This window comes from Bos mutus, chromosome 17, assembly GCF_027580195.1.
Source record: "Bos mutus isolate GX-2022 chromosome 17, NWIPB_WYAK_1.1, whole genome shotgun sequence".
Lineage (NCBI taxonomy): Eukaryota > Metazoa > Chordata > Mammalia > Artiodactyla > Bovidae > Bos > Bos mutus.
In genome coordinates, this window is record NC_091633.1 from 69,517,185 (window position 1) to 69,534,149 (window position 16,965).

General features: G+C 39.0%; 1 protein-coding gene across 2 annotated transcripts; it reads right to left on the bottom strand.

The window, feature by feature from the left end:
- Positions 1–6,258: 6,258 nt before the first annotated feature.
- Positions 6,259–14,186, bottom strand: FGG (fibrinogen gamma chain). 2 transcript variants are annotated; one of them, XM_005901385.3, is made up of 10 exons: positions 14,053–14,186; positions 13,907–13,951; positions 13,542–13,725; positions 13,337–13,430; positions 11,723–11,853; positions 11,293–11,426; positions 10,192–10,376; positions 8,467–8,744; positions 6,973–7,142; positions 6,259–6,450 (listed from the first exon to the last, which is right to left on the bottom strand). In XM_005901385.3, exons 1-10 carry the CDS (start codon positions 14,122–14,124, stop codon positions 6,436–6,438), a joined length of 1,308 nt encoding a protein of 435 aa, XP_005901447.1. In that variant the 5' UTR covers positions 14,125–14,186; the 3' UTR covers positions 6,259–6,435. The 2 variants fall into 2 exon arrangements, with proteins under 2 accessions (XP_005901447.1, XP_005901446.1); XM_005901384.3 differs by lacking the exon at positions 6,259–6,450 and having other exon boundaries at positions 6,699–7,142.
- Between the last annotated feature and the right edge of the window lie 2,779 nt (positions 14,187–16,965).

The window sequence follows — 16,965 nt, forward strand, 5'->3', positions numbered from 1 at the left end:
TAAAAAGAACAAATTAGGAAGGAGAACATTTCCAGTACAAGGTCACTTAAATGTTAGGTCATTTTTTTTTCTAAGTCACACTTTAACTAGTTATCCCTGGGGATTTGAAAGAGGTCACATTCATTGCAGAGTAGAATCTGCCCTACTCTGTTTATTTAAGAAGGGTCAACATTCAGATTTATTCAGGGAGGGTTCCCATCTACCTTGGCTTACTTCATGCTTTTAAGTTACCAGCAGAAGCAAACCTAGATAAGGACTTGGGAAATGGGACAGAGGGCCAAGAATACTGGATTTGGGATTTGGAAAAGACAGTTTTGAGCCAGTTGTAGACCTGATTAAATGTCATGATCTGAATTTATCTACTTGAGCTTTCAAATATTTCCCAGTGAAACTGAGATTAACAAGAACTTGAAATTTCACCATCCAGCCTTCCCCAAAGACTTTCAAACCTGCTACAGAGGCATGCTGTACAAGCCATCAGTCAACCGTACTCTGAGTGCTCAAGATTAGCCATTTGGGCCAAAACTTGTGTTTACAAGGCTAATCATTATCTATCTTTAGTTCATTTTCCTTATTAAAGGAAAAATATTAATGCTCTTCTTGAAAGCAGATCATTATTGAAGAGTGGTTATGATTTAGGTACATGGGACCATTACTTGTCTGATAATTCCTGTGTCCCAAAGTAATTTGTGAACACTGTCTCAAGAATAAGATCATCAAAATTACGTTCTTTGATCATAATGAAATGAACTTAGATATTAATTAAAAATACAGTTTTAAAAAGCACAAGCTTTGGGGCCAAATAATATTCACTTTGAAAGACTTGGAATTGAAAGGAGATTAAGGGAAGTTACCAAATACTCAGATTGTAGGTAGAGCTTAACAATGCTGAATGGAAAAAGTAGTAAGCACGATAAAGACCTTAGTAGTGCTTGTCAAATTGTTTGTGGTAAAGGACCAGCTTCATTAAATTTCTAATGAGTCACAGGCCTATTAGACCATAAAATGCAATAAAAATAATTATTAGTAAAACAAAGTGTAAAAAAGCAAGGATATACAAAATATAGGTCAATTTTTTTATTATTAGATTCCAAAGGCATATAATTACATTTGAATAAATATAATCATCACATACAAAATATAGGAAAAATGTTTCTACACTAATTCTTATTTTTTTTGCTTATCATAATGCTCACTTGTAACAAAAAATCGGGGGATCAGCATTCTAAGTCACACTGATTTACAGCGTGATGCCATTTATACAATTTAAAAATGCATAGCACAAAAGGATATGTACAAATAAAGAAACACATCAAGTCTGTTACAATGGTTGTTTATTATAAGGAGTAAAGAGAAGAAAAGGAGATTTGAATGAAAGAGACTCAATAAATCAGAGTGACCTGACACAGATGTGTGTGAATGGTGTGCTAGAAGTATGACTAATTCAACTTCGGGGTGCCCAGATGGTGCAGTGGTAAAGAATCTGCCTACCAATGAGGGTTCCATCCCTGGGTTGGGAAGATCCCCTGAAGGAGGAAATGGCAACCCACTCCAGTGTAGTTTTGCCTGGAAAAGTCCATGGACAAAGAAGCCTGGTGGGGTTGCAGTCCATGGCATCGCAGAGTCCAAACATGACTGAGCAACTGAGCACAACTCAATTTCTGCCTCTGGGACACACACACACACACACACACACACTGAAAAGGTATATGAAATAGTCTTTCCCACACTCTAGGTCTCTTTATCCTTAGCTTATATTTTCCCAGATAATCACGATGGTGTGATCACTGACCTAGAGCCAGACATCCTGGAATGTGAAGTCAAGTGGGCCTTAGAAAGCATCACTACGAACAAAGCTAGTGGAGGTGATGGAATTCCAATTGAGCTATTCCAAATCCTGAAAGATGATGCTGTGAAAGTGCTGCACTCAATATGTCAGCACATTTGGAAAACTCAGCAGTGGCCACAGGACTGGAAAAGGTCAGTTTTCATTCCAATCCCAAAGAAAGGCAATGCCAAAGAGTGCTCAAAATACCACACAATTGCACTCATCTCACATGCTAGTAAAGTAATGCTCAAAATTCTCCAAGCCAGGCTTCAGCAATATGTGAACCGTGAACTTCCTGATGTTCAAGCTGGTTTTAGAAAAGGCAGAGGAACCAGAGATCAAATTGCCAACATCCGCTGGATCATGGAAAAAGCAAAAGAGTTCCAGAAAAGCATCTATTTCTGCTTTATTGACTATGCCAAAACCTTTGACTGTGTGGATCACAATAAACTGTGGAAAATTCTGAAAGAGATGGGAATACCAGACCACCTGATCTGCCTCTTGAGAAATTTGTATGCAGGTCAGGAAGCAACAGTTAGAACTGGACATGGAACAACAGACTGGTTCCAAATAGGAAAAGAAGTTCGTCAAGGCTGTATATTGTCACCCTGCTTATTTAACTTATATGCAGAGTACATCATGAGAAACGCTGGACTGGAAGAAACACAAGCTGGAATCAATATTGCCGGGAGAAATATCAATAACCTCAGATATGCAGATGACACCACCCTTATGGCAGAAAGTGAAGAGGAACTGAAAAGCTTCTTGATGAAAGTGAAAGTGGAGAGTGAAAAAGTTGGCTTAAAGCTCAACATTCAGAAAACGAAGATCATGGCATCCGGTCCCATCCCTTCATGGGAAATAGATGGGGAAACAGTGGAAACAGTGTCAGACTTTTCTGGGCTCCAAAATCACTGCAGATGGTGACTGCAGCCATGAAATTAAAAGACGCTTACTCCTTGGAAGGAAAGTTATGACCAACCTAGATAGCATATTCAAAAGCAGAGACATTACTTTGCCAACAAAGGTGCGTCTAGTCAAGGCTATGGTTTTTCCAGTGGTCATGTATGGATGTGAGAGTTGGACTGTGAAGAAAGCTGAGCACCGAAGAATTGATGCTTTTGAACTGTGGTGTTGGAGAAGATTCTTGAGAGTCCCTTGGACTGCAAGGAGATCCAACCAGTCCATCCTAAAGGAGACCAGTCCTGGGTGTTCATTGGAAGGACTGATGCTGAAGCTGAAACTCCAATACTTTGGCCACCTCATGCGAAGAGTTGACTCATTGGAAAAGACCCTGATGCTGGGAGGGATTGGGGGCAGGAGTAGAAGGGGACGACAGAGGATGAGATGGCTGGATGGTATCACCGACTCGATGGACGTGGGTTTGGATTAACTCTGAGAGTTGGTGATGGACAGGGAGGCCTGGCATGCTGTGATTCATGGAGTCACAAAGAGTCAGACACCACTGAGTGACTGAACTGAACTGAATCCAATTGAGTCTGTAATTATATCTCTTGTTTTATTTCTTAAGCTATGAGTTTGAGCAAGCTTCATGAGTTGGTGATGGACAGGGAAGCCCACTGCAGTCCATGGGGTCTCAAAGAGTTGAACACGACTGAGCGACTGAACACTTCAGTGTTCACCACTGAATATTAATAACCAGACAAGGAAAATTTTGAAATTCATCTGTTTATCTCTATCTAATTAAATTTTAAATTAGCTACAGAACTATTGATAATTTGTGGTTTTTCTCAGTTACTCAATCTGTCCAGCTCTTTGTGACCCCATGGACTGTAGCCCACAAGACTCCTCTGTCCATGGGGATTCTCCAGGCAAGAATCCTGGAGTGGCTTGCCAATTCTCTCCTCCAGTGGATCTTCCCAACCCAAGGATCAAACCTCCATCTCCTGTGGTTTCTGCATTGGCAAGTAGATTCTTTACCACTGAGCCACCTGGTAAACAAAACTAACAATATTTTGTTTGTAAAGACCTGGGCTCCATTCCTGGGCTGGTAAGACCCCCTGGAGGAGGGCATGGCAACTCACTCCAGTATTCTTGCCTGGAGGATCCCCATGGGTAGAGGAGCCTGGTGGGCTATAGTCCATGGAGTCGCAAAGAGTTGGACACTAAGCACAGCAAATAACAGGACAAACAGTGAAGAGGTATAAAGTGAAGTTGCTCCGTCGTGTCTGACTCTTTACAAACCCACTGACTGTAGCCCACCAGGCTCCTCCATCCATGAGAATCTCCAGGCAAGAATACTGGAGTGGGTTGCCATTTCCTTCTCCAGGGGAATCTTCCTGACCGAGGGATCAAACCTGGGTGTCCTGCATTGTAGGCAGACACTTTACCATCTGAGCGATCATGGAAGCCTGTGAAGAGGTATAGAAGAAAGTCAGAAGCCCCTTCCCATCAATCAACCCTGAATTACCCAACATGCAGACCATGTATGTACTCTGGACACTCCAAAAACAGGGGCTCCAAATGTTTATGAAAAAATGTTATAATTGATATTTTAGGAGAAGCATTGGAAAAGTGATCATGAGAAAATCAGAAACTTTTGGACTTGTTTATATTTATTTTGTTTAGTATTTTATTAAATTTTATAGATCAGTTGGAGGAGAACAAATATATACAAATAATGCATGTATGTCGAGACTACATTCTACTCAAGATGTTTATGCATATGTACTTTTACATACTTCTCATTGTAAAGTTGCTTTTCATGTTAAAGCATATTATTTAGTAAATGCTTCTAGGTTGATACAGAGATATTATACTTATGAAACATTGTATTCATTCCAATCATTGTACTAATAAATCACCTTGCTTGTTCATTTTTCCAATGTTAATATTTTCTAAATTTCCCACTGCTATTAAGTATTTATTTAGTATTTAAATAATTATTTACATTTCTGCATAGAGCTATTTTCTTTTTCAAAAATAATTTTCTTCAGATAAATCACTGGAGTGATATTGTTATACTAACACTTATTTATGTTCACATAACTGTTTTATAATCAAATAGCTCACCCAAAGGATTTTAATATTCTCAAGGGTAGATTGTATGCATTCTGCATTTAGAGGTGGTTTAGAGCATGATGAGCTGGAAACAGGTAAGGTTGGGAGCATGTTGAATACAAGAAGGAGGCAATTGTCATTATCCTGGCAAGAGATACGTTTCCCAACTAGAATGCTGGCAGTGAGTATAGAGAAGGAAATGAATATAGTAAATATGCAGAAGGTAGATTTGACAGACTTGATGATGTAGGGAGGGAGGAATAAGGAAGACTTACTCCTTGTTTCTGGAACTTGAGAACTAGATGGAATAGAACGGTATTGGGAGAAAGGAGGGTGCTACTATGGCCAGCACGGGGGCTAGTACAATGAAGGCAGTCAATAAATAGTTGAAAGAATGCTTCATGCATACATGAATGAGGGCTACAGACAATGAATCTTGTTACTATTTCTCCAAAGTCTCCCAAGTATTTGATTGTATACCTATAAGTTGACTTACTGTTTATCTCTTCAATAGGATGCTTTTAAAATCAGGATTCATGAAAACAAAGAAGTGAGAGAATTAGGAAAGAAATTGTGAAAGGGAAGGCAATCCAAAGTCAATCCTCAGGACTTCAGAACAACCAGATCTTCCCCTGCCTAAAATCAGTCACTTTTCATAGTCAACCTTATACCAGCTTATGTAGACACAGCTATTCCTTACAGAAACTGGAGATTCTTGATCTCTGGCTATTGCAATAATGGCTTCATTCCACTCAACTTGTTCAGCAGTGAGGGGCTGCGCAGATTGCTCCCTGGAGCTCTCTGCTCTGAGTTGCAGTTCTCTCTGAGGGCCCACATATGGCCACAGGAGCCTGGAGCTCAAGGGCTTTGCTGAGAGAATCCCCAGACAGCCTTTTCTCCAGCTGCACTTCAGGTACCATAAACTGTTGTGTGATTGTGACTTGTGTTTATGTTTTTATATCAAACTTTGTCATTTGGGGTTATGTATTTTTCTGTATTTGTCTTATAAACCCTGGAGGGCAAAAGCCATGATTTCTATTTCCTTTGTAATTCCCCAAAGTGAAAGTGAAGTCGCTCAGTCGTGTCCGACTCTTTGCAACCCCATGGACACCAGGCTCCTCCGTCCATGGGATTTTCTAGGCAAGAGTACTGGAGTGGGTTGCCATTTCCTTCTCCAGGGAACTCACCGACCCAGGGATCGAACCCAGGTCTGCCACATTGTAGACAAACGCTTTACTGTCTGAGCCACCAGGGAAGTCTTAAGAGCCAGGTAATGTTTAGCAAAAAGTGAGGACTAAGCAACTACTGATGATTGCCTAACTGTATTAAATTGAAGGAAAGTGATGGTTTTTAATGGTCAATAAAAGGTACCACATATCTAGTCTTAGGAAACAAAATATTTATTGAAATGGTATGTAGATAAATTATCACCGGCATAAAACTGTTAGTGGAGTTTTCAACATGGGTTCTTTTTACTTTTAAAGTGAAGTGAGGCTTTGCAAGTCCATTGTCCCATAGGAAAAATATTATCTTTTTCTTTTCAGATAAAGTTCTTTAAAAAAGTAAATCACTTTTGAAATGGTCTTTTATACGTCTCCAGCCTATGATCAAAACAAAAAATACATTAAAAAGATATAATTATCTCCGTTAAAAAAGAATAATTAAATAGGAATGATTGAGAGGTAATGAAATACCTAGGCATTTGAATTCCTAAAGTCTGCTCCTGTTATATTAGTATATACCAAACTATTTTTAAAATAATTTAAAAAATCACCAAGACCCAATGATGTGTGGTCATTAAAATGCAAAATATGAAAAAAACGCAAAATATCACAATGAATTTATTATATATTTAGGAAATAAGCTAAAATATTATCTCATCAAATAGACAAATTTATAATAACTCTGTGTTTAGTAACTTGGGAATACAGTCCAAAGTGAGTTTTAATTGCCATTCAGAGCTAAATATCCTTAAAGAAAGACTTAAAATTAATAAATACGGTAAGAGAAAACGAGAAGAAAATTTCAGGAAAGTTTCTGAAACTTTGTGTGTTAACAGAATGAACAGCTCAGGGCAAAATGACTTAGTCATATTCTATTTCAACGTGATGTTCTACTCCGACCTGTTTGGCTCCCCCCAGTTGGTGCTGCTGTCCTTCTCCGATGGCAAGTCTGTTAAGTGGGATTATCTTCATGGTGGTTTTCTTCATGGAATACCACCGGGATTTCCATGTGGCCCAAATAATGCCATTATCATAACCATTAGGAGTAGATGTTTTTGAGTAAGTGCCACCTGAAACAAAGCATAGATCTGCGTATCACCACTCCCGAATCTCCTCCCCGAAGAAAGTCCATAAAGAGCTGTCTGTTATGAAGTCCACTGTCAATTACATCAGATTTATAGTGCTATATACTAACTGAAAACACCCATAGAGACTCAAATTCTTGATTTACAATTGACATAAACTTATTATTAAACAAACTTTACATCTGTATTGTGTTTTCTGGCCACACTCATAAGTTAAATGTATTCACTGCTAACAGGGCTAGAGCCCCGCATTTCCCCAATTGGTCTCTCTCCCTAAGCTAAGTCATGCTAGTTTCTGCTATTATGGACCCTCTTCCTGAAAACAGGTTAGAATGGCAGTCATAATTCCTCATCGGTTGGATTCAGGTCATCTGAAATCACAATTTTACTGGAAAATATTGGGCTTCCCAGGTGACACAGTGGTAAAGATCCCGCCTGCCAATGCAGAAGACTTAAGAGATTTGGGTTTGATCTCTGCATCAGGAAGATCCCCTGGAGGAGGGCATAGCAACCCACTCCAGTATTCTTGCCTGGGCACCTTCCTTGAGAATTTTTTCTAATTACATGGTTTGTTGGTGCAAAGATAAGTTAGGTTTCAAAAACATATTGTGAAAACCGAAAGGTAAAGGTATGTAGTTTTAAGTCATTAAGTCATTTAAGACAGGATTCCAAGTCACCTCTTGGCTAGGACAGTGCCCTGAGAAGGTAAGACTGCCATTTTCTTGGGTGAGGACTTCCCCATGCATACCTGTTGGGGTATTCCAATAGTTTGTCAGTAAGTAAAACCAGTGCTCAGAACTACTCCAGCCTTAGGGCAAACTATAGCTTGCCCTCCCCCTGTGGTAAAATAAGCATCTACACTCCTCAGGCTGGATTCTTTTCCAACTTTCACGGACCTGTAGACTCTCCAATATATCCCTGCCTTTCACTTAATTCCTCTAGACACTGTTCACTGATTCCATTTGACACACAGCTCATGGGAAGCTGAGCCAGGCTACTGTGTTAACAGCATAGACATGGCAATGTTAGTCCATCCAGATAATATATAGGGTAAGACTAGAAGAGACACCATAACCCAAAGTATCAACCTTGATGGAAGCATCATGAATATCACTGCATAGTTTGCAGCAGGTGGATTTCCTATAGAGGGGCTACTTTCAGGTATAAGCTAGAATTATCCAATTCTGGCTTAAAATAAAGAACTATATAGCAAGCTCCCAATATCTTTACTAATTATTTCTTCCTTATATTTACTTTTATAAAAATATAGATTATACACAAATTCATGTATTAAGAAAGAAAGCCATACCTTGATAATAAACTCCATTGAGGTGGCCAGCGTGACATTTGTTCATCCACCAACCAGATCCATCCTGTTCAGCACAGTTGCCATCATACTTATCATTGTCACTGTCCCAAGTACTGAACTGCATGCCATTATGGGATGTGAAAAACTTGTCACTAGAATCATCGCCAAAATCATAGCCATCAAATGCATCTCCAGCATCTCCACCAATGAAGTAAGCATATGTCAGGCGGTATTTGTCATTTTCACCTGTCACCTTGAATGAAGCATAATCTGCAGTGCTACAAAGAAGGAATAGAGATCTTAAACCCTGAGCCTTATAAGTCATCTCAGAAGTTCCTTCTTTCATCGGACAATTGTTAGGAATTTTAAACTTTGCTTCATAAGTCTGAAATGTGGTCACTGAACAAAATTTTTCACAAATCTGGCATGGGATAACAGGTGTGGGGAACAGTCTCAAGGTCATCAGCACCACCCAGGATGGGTCTAGAAGCTTTCAGGACATCCAAGGGAAAACTAAAAACTTCAGCTATCCTGAATGCTTTTTGCCTATAGTATCCTAATAGCTAACCCAGATATATAGATGAACCTAATTTCACATTTTCCACTTTTATCTCAGTACGTAACATGTACACACAGTTCTCATAAACCACATTAATTATCTGAAAGTGAGTGACCATTAATTAATACAGCAAGCTGAAAGCAACTATAGTTCCACTAGCCACTCATACTGTCTAGAGGGTTTTTTCTTTCTGAAGGAAATGTGGGAGTGGCAAGGAGAATTTCCTTGAGCATCACATAAAAGGAGTGATTCCTGTGTAGCCTACAAAACATGAACTGTAGGGTCAGAGAGAGATTCTCCCCTGGAAAATAATTGTACATGAAAGCCAGAATTCTATGGAGTGCAGGGAAGAATGGGCCTTGGTGCATAAACAGAGATTTCTAGAAAACATTGAGCTTCCCTGATCTCCAGGACTTAGGAAATGGAGGATGTTCTCATAGGAGAAGGTCTACTGACCATGGTATTATACTTTCTGGTTAAAAATTTTAAAAGTGAAAATATACATTTGGGCACAGACTATATTTCATCATGTCATAGACATAACAAGAGGGCTGGATATTGTTTTCAATTTCTATGAGGTATACAACACTTAAAGTGTCCAGACAGCTCTGTGCATAGAAGGAACTCCAGCTCACCAAAGGTGGCAGCTGATTTCATTGTAAGGTAGCTCCTGGATTTGATTGACTGGATTTGATTCCCAGTCATTAAACACTGAGAAATCTGAAAAAGCTAGATTACTTTCCATCCAGGATAGCAGCTTAAGATGGTGGGTTATAAGAGGTGAACTACCTGAGTTTAAATCCAATGAATGCAAGCTTGGAAAAGTTAATCTGTAAAATGGAATTAATAATAATTCCAGCCTCATGAGCTATTTGGATTTAAGTTATCATTTCATGTGCAATTTATGGTACATAAATGCTCAGGAAATATTAGCTATTGTTTTGTATGATTCCAGGATAAGTGGATTATACCAAAACACTCAGATCCTGCCTGAATGGGACCTAGCAGCTTGTACTGCCCAAGAGCCAAACTGACTTCTGGGGAACATAGTTGAATGTGCTCTTCACATCTGTCAGACTGTTTTCCCCATTATTCTGCTGAGAGCTAGAAAGTGCATACTCCAGGGTGTCTCTACAACAAAAGTTAGAAGTCCTTCTTGATAGTACCTGGTTTTGCCATTCCAGTCCTCCAACTGTATTCTTAATACATAAGGGATGGTAGACTGTGTGCTTATCAAATGAATCTTCTCATTTCCCAGCCAAAATTCTGTGTTTCCAGTAGGAGACAGATGTCCAAACCCTTCTTTATATTGAATCCAGTTTTTCTTGAAATCCAGACTGCCATCAAGCCTCTAATTACACAATTGCACAGGCAAAAGGAGAGAATGTATTATCAGTGCGCATAAGGAAAACATCATAGCCATTTTGTCCAAAATATGGAGGCTATGATTTCATCATTTACCAAGTGACCCTGGGCTAGCTGCCTAAGTTTGCTCACCTGTCTCTTAAATAGGAATAATGATGCTTACTTCTCAGGATAGTTTCAGGGATTACACCAGAGAATGTAAAAGTACCCAAGAAGAAGGCCTGGCACATGATAAATTGTAATCTAGTAGTAGTTTTAAAAAGACTCCTAGAGGACTTCAGAACATCAGCTTGATGTTGCTGATTCTTGTACTGATAGTTGAAAAGGTCAGCCTATTTATTGCTCAACCTGTGTCTACCAGCTAAGCTCCCATCACTCACTTGCTCTGAGTGCCCCCTGCAGCCTTAGCTGTAACAATGGTCAAAGGTAAACAGACTGCAAGAGGATTTGCAGTGGATGCCTGGGGCTGGCAAAGGCTACAGAGGGGCCTGGTCATGGAACAGCCTGACTGCATCCTCTGGGGGACACCATCTTCTGGCGATGGGCAGCCCTGGGTCTTGATGTAAATATCAAGAGGTCCCTCTGTCACTATGAGACTGTGATCATGTGCCATCATGAATCTCCTATAGCAGGGCCAGCATAGTAGAGAACCTATCTCAGTACAGAGTGAAATCAGACTATATCCTGACTCTGTTACTTATTAGTCACGTGACCTTGGGCAAGTTATTTAGCCTCTTGTGCCAAGTTTCCTTCTCTGTAAACAGGAATAAGCAGGCCAAAACTACCACAAAGGAAAGTTGTGAGTGTCATTGAATTAATGCTTACAAGGTGCTTGGAGAAGTATCTGGCATATGGCAGAACAATTAGGTGTCTATTAAATACACAGGGTGAGGGAAAAATACCTTCTGAAACACAGTCCATCCATTTCCAGACCCATCAATTTCACAGTAGACTAAGAACTGCTGCTTAGCTTTCAGAGGTCTGATAAAGTAAAGTCCACTCTCTTTGGCCCCCTTATTGGCAACATCTTGGCAATCTGAAAAAGAAGAAATTTTTATGGTGGTTTGAAATCCAGGTAAGATTGTGTCAGCCTTGAAATTTTTAACATGTCAGAAACTATTCATATCCTGAGAAGTATTTTCTTATTTCTCAATCATTATTTCTTTCAAAGTAAATTTTCAGCTACTCAAGAAAAGTCTAAGTAATTAGACTGTTTATATTTAATGGCTAGACACTGTCCAGTGTATTTGTATACATTATAATACATACACTCTCCTTTACTTTTTATATCTGCTCTGATGAACTTAATCTCAATAGAAACCTTTCACTTACCTCTCCCAGTTACATCATGTATTTTCACTGTATCTTGACAAGGCTCTTGACAGTTTGCTTCAAGCTGGACCACTTTATCTCTTAGGTTAACGATTTTTTGACTATTTGAGTTATATATTTCTTGCAAAAATCTACAAGCAAAATAATAAGATAACAGATTATTCTTTTCAGACGAATAATGTTGTATATTCTTTTAAAAATACCGCCTTATTTTCTCAAGAATTATTTCCTGACAAATTACTCTATTCTTGGAAAAAGTTTAAAATGATACTAATAAATTGAGGTGAATTAAAATTCTAAGCTTTTTGGAAAAGAAAATAACAAAGTCCTTGCCAATAAACCATATCACTGTAAGTGATCATTCTGATTTTTGTTTCTGCATAAAAAGCAACAGATAATAAAGTACATAAGTGATGAGCCTGTTTAAGACAACCTGCTGATTATTCTTAGGACAAGATTCTTAGGGAAGGAAAAGCTCTGTTTAGAAATCCACACATGCTACAGCATTATTCCTTTTCACTTGTGGATTTAACTGAAGATCTGTTTATGGACTTCAGTCTATAACTTACGTGGGAAAAGTATCTGGGGGATTATCTTACATAAAATAAAACAACAGACATTTTCCCCTTCTTCTTAATGTTTCTGTTTACACAACTTCAGAAAAAAGCTAGGGAAAGTGAGAAATGCTGCTTTTGTAGTTCCTCACAGGACTACTTGTCCATATTCCGAAATGATAGAGAGCTATTACACACATAGACTGTTGTCTCTGAGGTTCTGGATAGACAAACTATTTGACCACTTTTTTCTCTATTGCATCTTGGACATTTTCTGCACTATAGTCTCCTTCAGTCTCAACGATGGGCAATAATAATGCAAATCATAATGCCAATAATGATAATAATAGTATCCCTCTGATACCAAAAAGGTGATAAATCCCTTCTGGGCCACTTCTTCTCAGCCACCATTTATCTCAACTTCTTCTGCTACTTTTAGAATAATTTAGGATAAAAATTGAGGAAGAAACTAAAATTGTGTCTGAGACCCAGTGTTCGGAAAGTCTACAAGGTCCTGGGAAGTTGTTAACAGAGACGTTTTGCCTTCAAGAGAAGGGAGGACAACACATAATTGCAGGGTCCACACAGCAGGTGGTATTTCAATGTTTGTCACACAAACTTGTCTCTTAAGGCAAGTTCTTTTTTTCTGCTCTTTCAATATAATTTACCAAGATCATTCCTATGTCTCTGCTCACAAATTCCTCACCACCCATTTGTTGACATTTTTATAAAAAGAATTTTATTTTCAACACTCAAATGCCCATCAGTTTGAATTTATGTTGTAAGACAAATGGGAGTGACAACAAACAGTTTGGTAAATATGGGCACAAGGCATTTGAAGACGTCTAAAGCATCTTTCTCTCACATGATCATTAAAAAGTGATCACAATCCAATGCAACTCGTATTACCTACTTCCATCCCTTTCAAGATGGTCAGGCATCATACCAGTTAGATACTACAGCTAGAAAAAGATAAAAAGATTACTTCTACCAAAGTTTGGCATACTGAATAAACCCCAGCTCAGTCTTGGAAAGCGAACTAAAACAAAAAAATGCTTACCGAATTGTTGATTCATGTGTTGATATCAGTGTTTCATATTTCATAATTTCTTCCATCATACTCTTGGAATTCTTGGTAGCACTCTCTATGTTATCTGTAATATGGGATCAGAGATAGAAAAATACATAAGCAAACAGAACCACTAAAATAACAGCAAAAGAACTTCGTAGATGACTCTCTCAGTCAGTGGCAGTTAGATTCTCACTTGGCTTTGATGGTTGATCAGGGTTATAGCTGATTTGGATTGCTTTGACCAGCTCTCTGGCTTCTGATGTTTTGTTCTCAACCTGATATAAGATGCCTTCCAAAGTTCGTAGATCTTTGTCTACACTGGTTTGGTAATTATTCAGGAAATCTGCAATTCCACAGGTAGTTGGGCAATAACTACCCTGAAAATACAACAATAGTGTGATTAAAAATCCTGATAAATAAAAATAGGTAAAACCTAGACTATGTTTTTAAAATGTCTAAACTGACAAATGATATTTGCTAAAGAATCTCTTATAAAGAATAAAAATTCCTCTGCCCAAGTCCAGTTCAAACACAGAGAGAAACATAAAAGCGACTTACAAATCTTTCATCTAAGATGCAGCAGTTGTCTCGGGTAGCAACATACTAGAGGAGGAAAATAGAGAAATTTCACTTGCTTATCAGATATTTTCTTATTTTTAAGCTTTCCGTTTAAAACAAATACATTTTGTAAACAGCACACTTACTGCCAGGCATGCTGAAGAAAGCAATGAAAGAATGTAGAAGATTACACTCGGAGGGTGCGAGGACCAACTCATGGTGTCGGCGGGCCCGGGGCTCCGAGCCTGGAATGTCAGAACTGTAACACTTGGGGCTTCAGTTGTCCCTTTATTTAAGCTCCAAGGACTGTAGGACAGCCAGTGGCTGAAGCCGATCACGGGGCCTTCTTACCAGAAGGGCGGAACATCTTTCCCGTCTCTTCCTCATCCTGGCCCCGGACCAATGTTCAGTCAGGTTCCTAGATTCTGCCCCCGGGTCTAAGCTCCTCCTTGCTGGCCCAGCTCAATGCTCCTCCCGGGAAGCCAACTCTCTGCAAAGGCTAGTGAAGCATTGACCGTCGCTAGGAGGAGGGAGAGGGGCCGGGAGGCTGCATGATGCAACCACTTCCAGGACAGATAGAGCAAACACACACACCGCTGACCTCGGCCAGGACAAACTGCCCCTGCCTTCAGATGGAGCCTGGTACCATAACCCAAATACCCCAAATTACCGCAAGTCAATTCTGAGATGGGGGATGAGGGAACACCAGTATTTTTAACCTGTGCCAATGACAGGTGGAAACTTTGCCTTCCATCAGGTCTCAGTATGTCACTATTACCAGGAATGAATGCCTGACCCACTGCTTTGGCCATTTTCCTGTTTCAAAAATTGAAATATTAGTTTCAACTGTACAAAATAATAATTTGATATTTCTATATATTACAAAATGATCATCACAATATAGTTAGCATGGGTCAGCACACACAGTTGCAAAAACTTTTTTTTCTTGCAATAAGAACTTTTAAGACCTACCCTCTTAGCAGCTTTCAAATATGTAATACAGTGCTCTTAACCATAATCACCATGCTGTACATTACATCCCCAGGACTTACTTACTTTAAAGCTTCAAGTCTGCATCTTTTGACACCCTTTACTCAGCTGTTGATTATTTTCGTAGATTCTCAGTTTGCAGTGGGCTTTTTTTTTTTTTTTTTCCAGATGGTTGCCTGAGGACACATGCCCCCTTCATTTATTTTATTTTGTTAACCATTTAAAAATGTTGATTTATTCACTGGCTGCTCTGGGTCTTTTCTCTAGCTTCAGTAAGCGGGGGCTACTCTTTAGCTGCGGTGCATGGGCTTCTCATCTGGGTGGATTCTCTTGTGGAGCACAGGCTCTAGGGCACAAAGGCTTCAGTAGTTCCGGTGCATGGGCTTGGTAGTTGCAGTCCCCAGGCTCTGGAGCACAGGCTCAGTAGTTGTGGAGCACAGGCTTAGTTGCTCCGAAGCATGTGGGATCTTCCCGGACCAAGAATAGAACCTATGTCTCCTGCACTGGCAGGTGGATTCTTTACCACCGATTACCAGGGAAACTCATTTTTTTTTTAAGTATAATTTACAATGTTGTGTTAGTTTCAGGTGTACAGCAAAGTGATTCAGTTTTATATATATATATATATATATATACACACACACACACATATAATTTAAAAATAATTTGAAAGTGTGTCTATATGTGTGTATGCATGTTCAGATTCCCACTATAGGTTGATATAAGAAATTGAATATAGCTCCCTGTCCTATACTATAAACCTTTGTTGGTTACCTATTTTATAAACAGTAGTGTGTATATATTAGTCCCAAACTCCTAATTTATTTCTCCCCTTCCTCCATCCCCTTTAGAACCCATAAATTTGTTTTCTATATTTGTGAATCTATTTTTGTTTTGTAGCTAAGTTCATTTGTATCATTTCTTAGAATCTGCATACAAGTGATATCATATGTGTCTTTCGGGCTTACTTCACTTAGTAGAATAATCTCTAGACATTATTTCATTTTTCATGGCTGAGTAGTATCCCATTGTGTGCATATGCCACATCTTCTTTATCGACTCACCTGCTGATGGACAGTGTGATTGTTTTCATGTCTTGTCTATTATAAATAGTGCTGCTGTGAACATAGGGGTGCATGTATCTTTTCATATCGTGGTTTCCTCCAAATATATGCCCAGGAGTGGCATACATTTACATTCTCACCAACAGCGCAGTGAGCTTTTGAGCTCAGCCCCTCCCTTTGTCTAGAAGTATCAGCTGGTGTAGCACCATACCTGCTGCAGATGGGAAACAAGTCAGGAGCCTATTTTGTTTTTCCTGAGGTTCCAGCTCGTTAGTTCAGAGTAAAGCCTGGCTACAGGAGGCAGGGGCTAGAAAAATCCATATCGCATATACTGACTAGGAGCGTAACTGGAGGAAATGGGGCAAAAACTAGGCAGGAGCTGTCCTTTTCACTCTGACCCTCAAGTTTCCTTGTGTATTGGGACAGTATGTTTATTATCTTCTCCAATTAATAATTTATAATTATGTACTATCATTATCCCTCCTTTTAATATCCCTCATTTCATTCTCTGAGACCAGCTTACTGCAAATTTTCATTATATATTTAGTGGGAGAAATACATCTAAATTGAGATAAATACTAATACTTCAATGTCTAATCCTAAATCTTTACAAAGAAATAATTGTTTTGACTTGAAAAAAAGATAAATGCTCCTACTGGGTAAATAATAATTATTGTAACAAAATGAATACATTAAAACCAGATGTGTTGCCTTTTCTTTCCTCCTTAATAGTTACCCTCTCTGATTTACCAATCATTGTCAATCACATCACCAAACATCAGCCAATTAAAGCCACACAGTCTTCTTTATCCTCCTGGTTTATTCATCTCATCAGTTGTTGAAGCTTATTGTTAAAACTGCTTTCTCATTGTCACTTCTGTTTTATTGCTGTTTTCTATTTCCATTGCCAATATCCTAAGAGGGCCAGTTTATTTCTTGTCTAGACTGCAAATAGATGGGAAACAATGGAAACAGTGAGAGAATATTTTCTTGGGCTCCAAAATC

Bases quoted from the DNA above. Each gene is read 5' to 3' on its own strand.
- FGG (XM_005901384.3), bottom strand. From the start codon at position 14,124: ATGAGTTGGTCCTCGCACCCTCCGAGTGTAATCTTCTACATTCTTTCA. The intron at 11,427-11,722 runs GTAAGTGAAAGG...CTTCTTTTTCAG, and splicing joins ACATGATGTAACTGGGAGAG to ATTGCCAAGATGTTGCCAAT. The intron at 10,377-11,292 runs GTATTTTTCCCT...TTGTGTAATTAG, and splicing joins GATGGACTGTGTTTCAGAAG to AGGCTTGATGGCAGTCTGGA.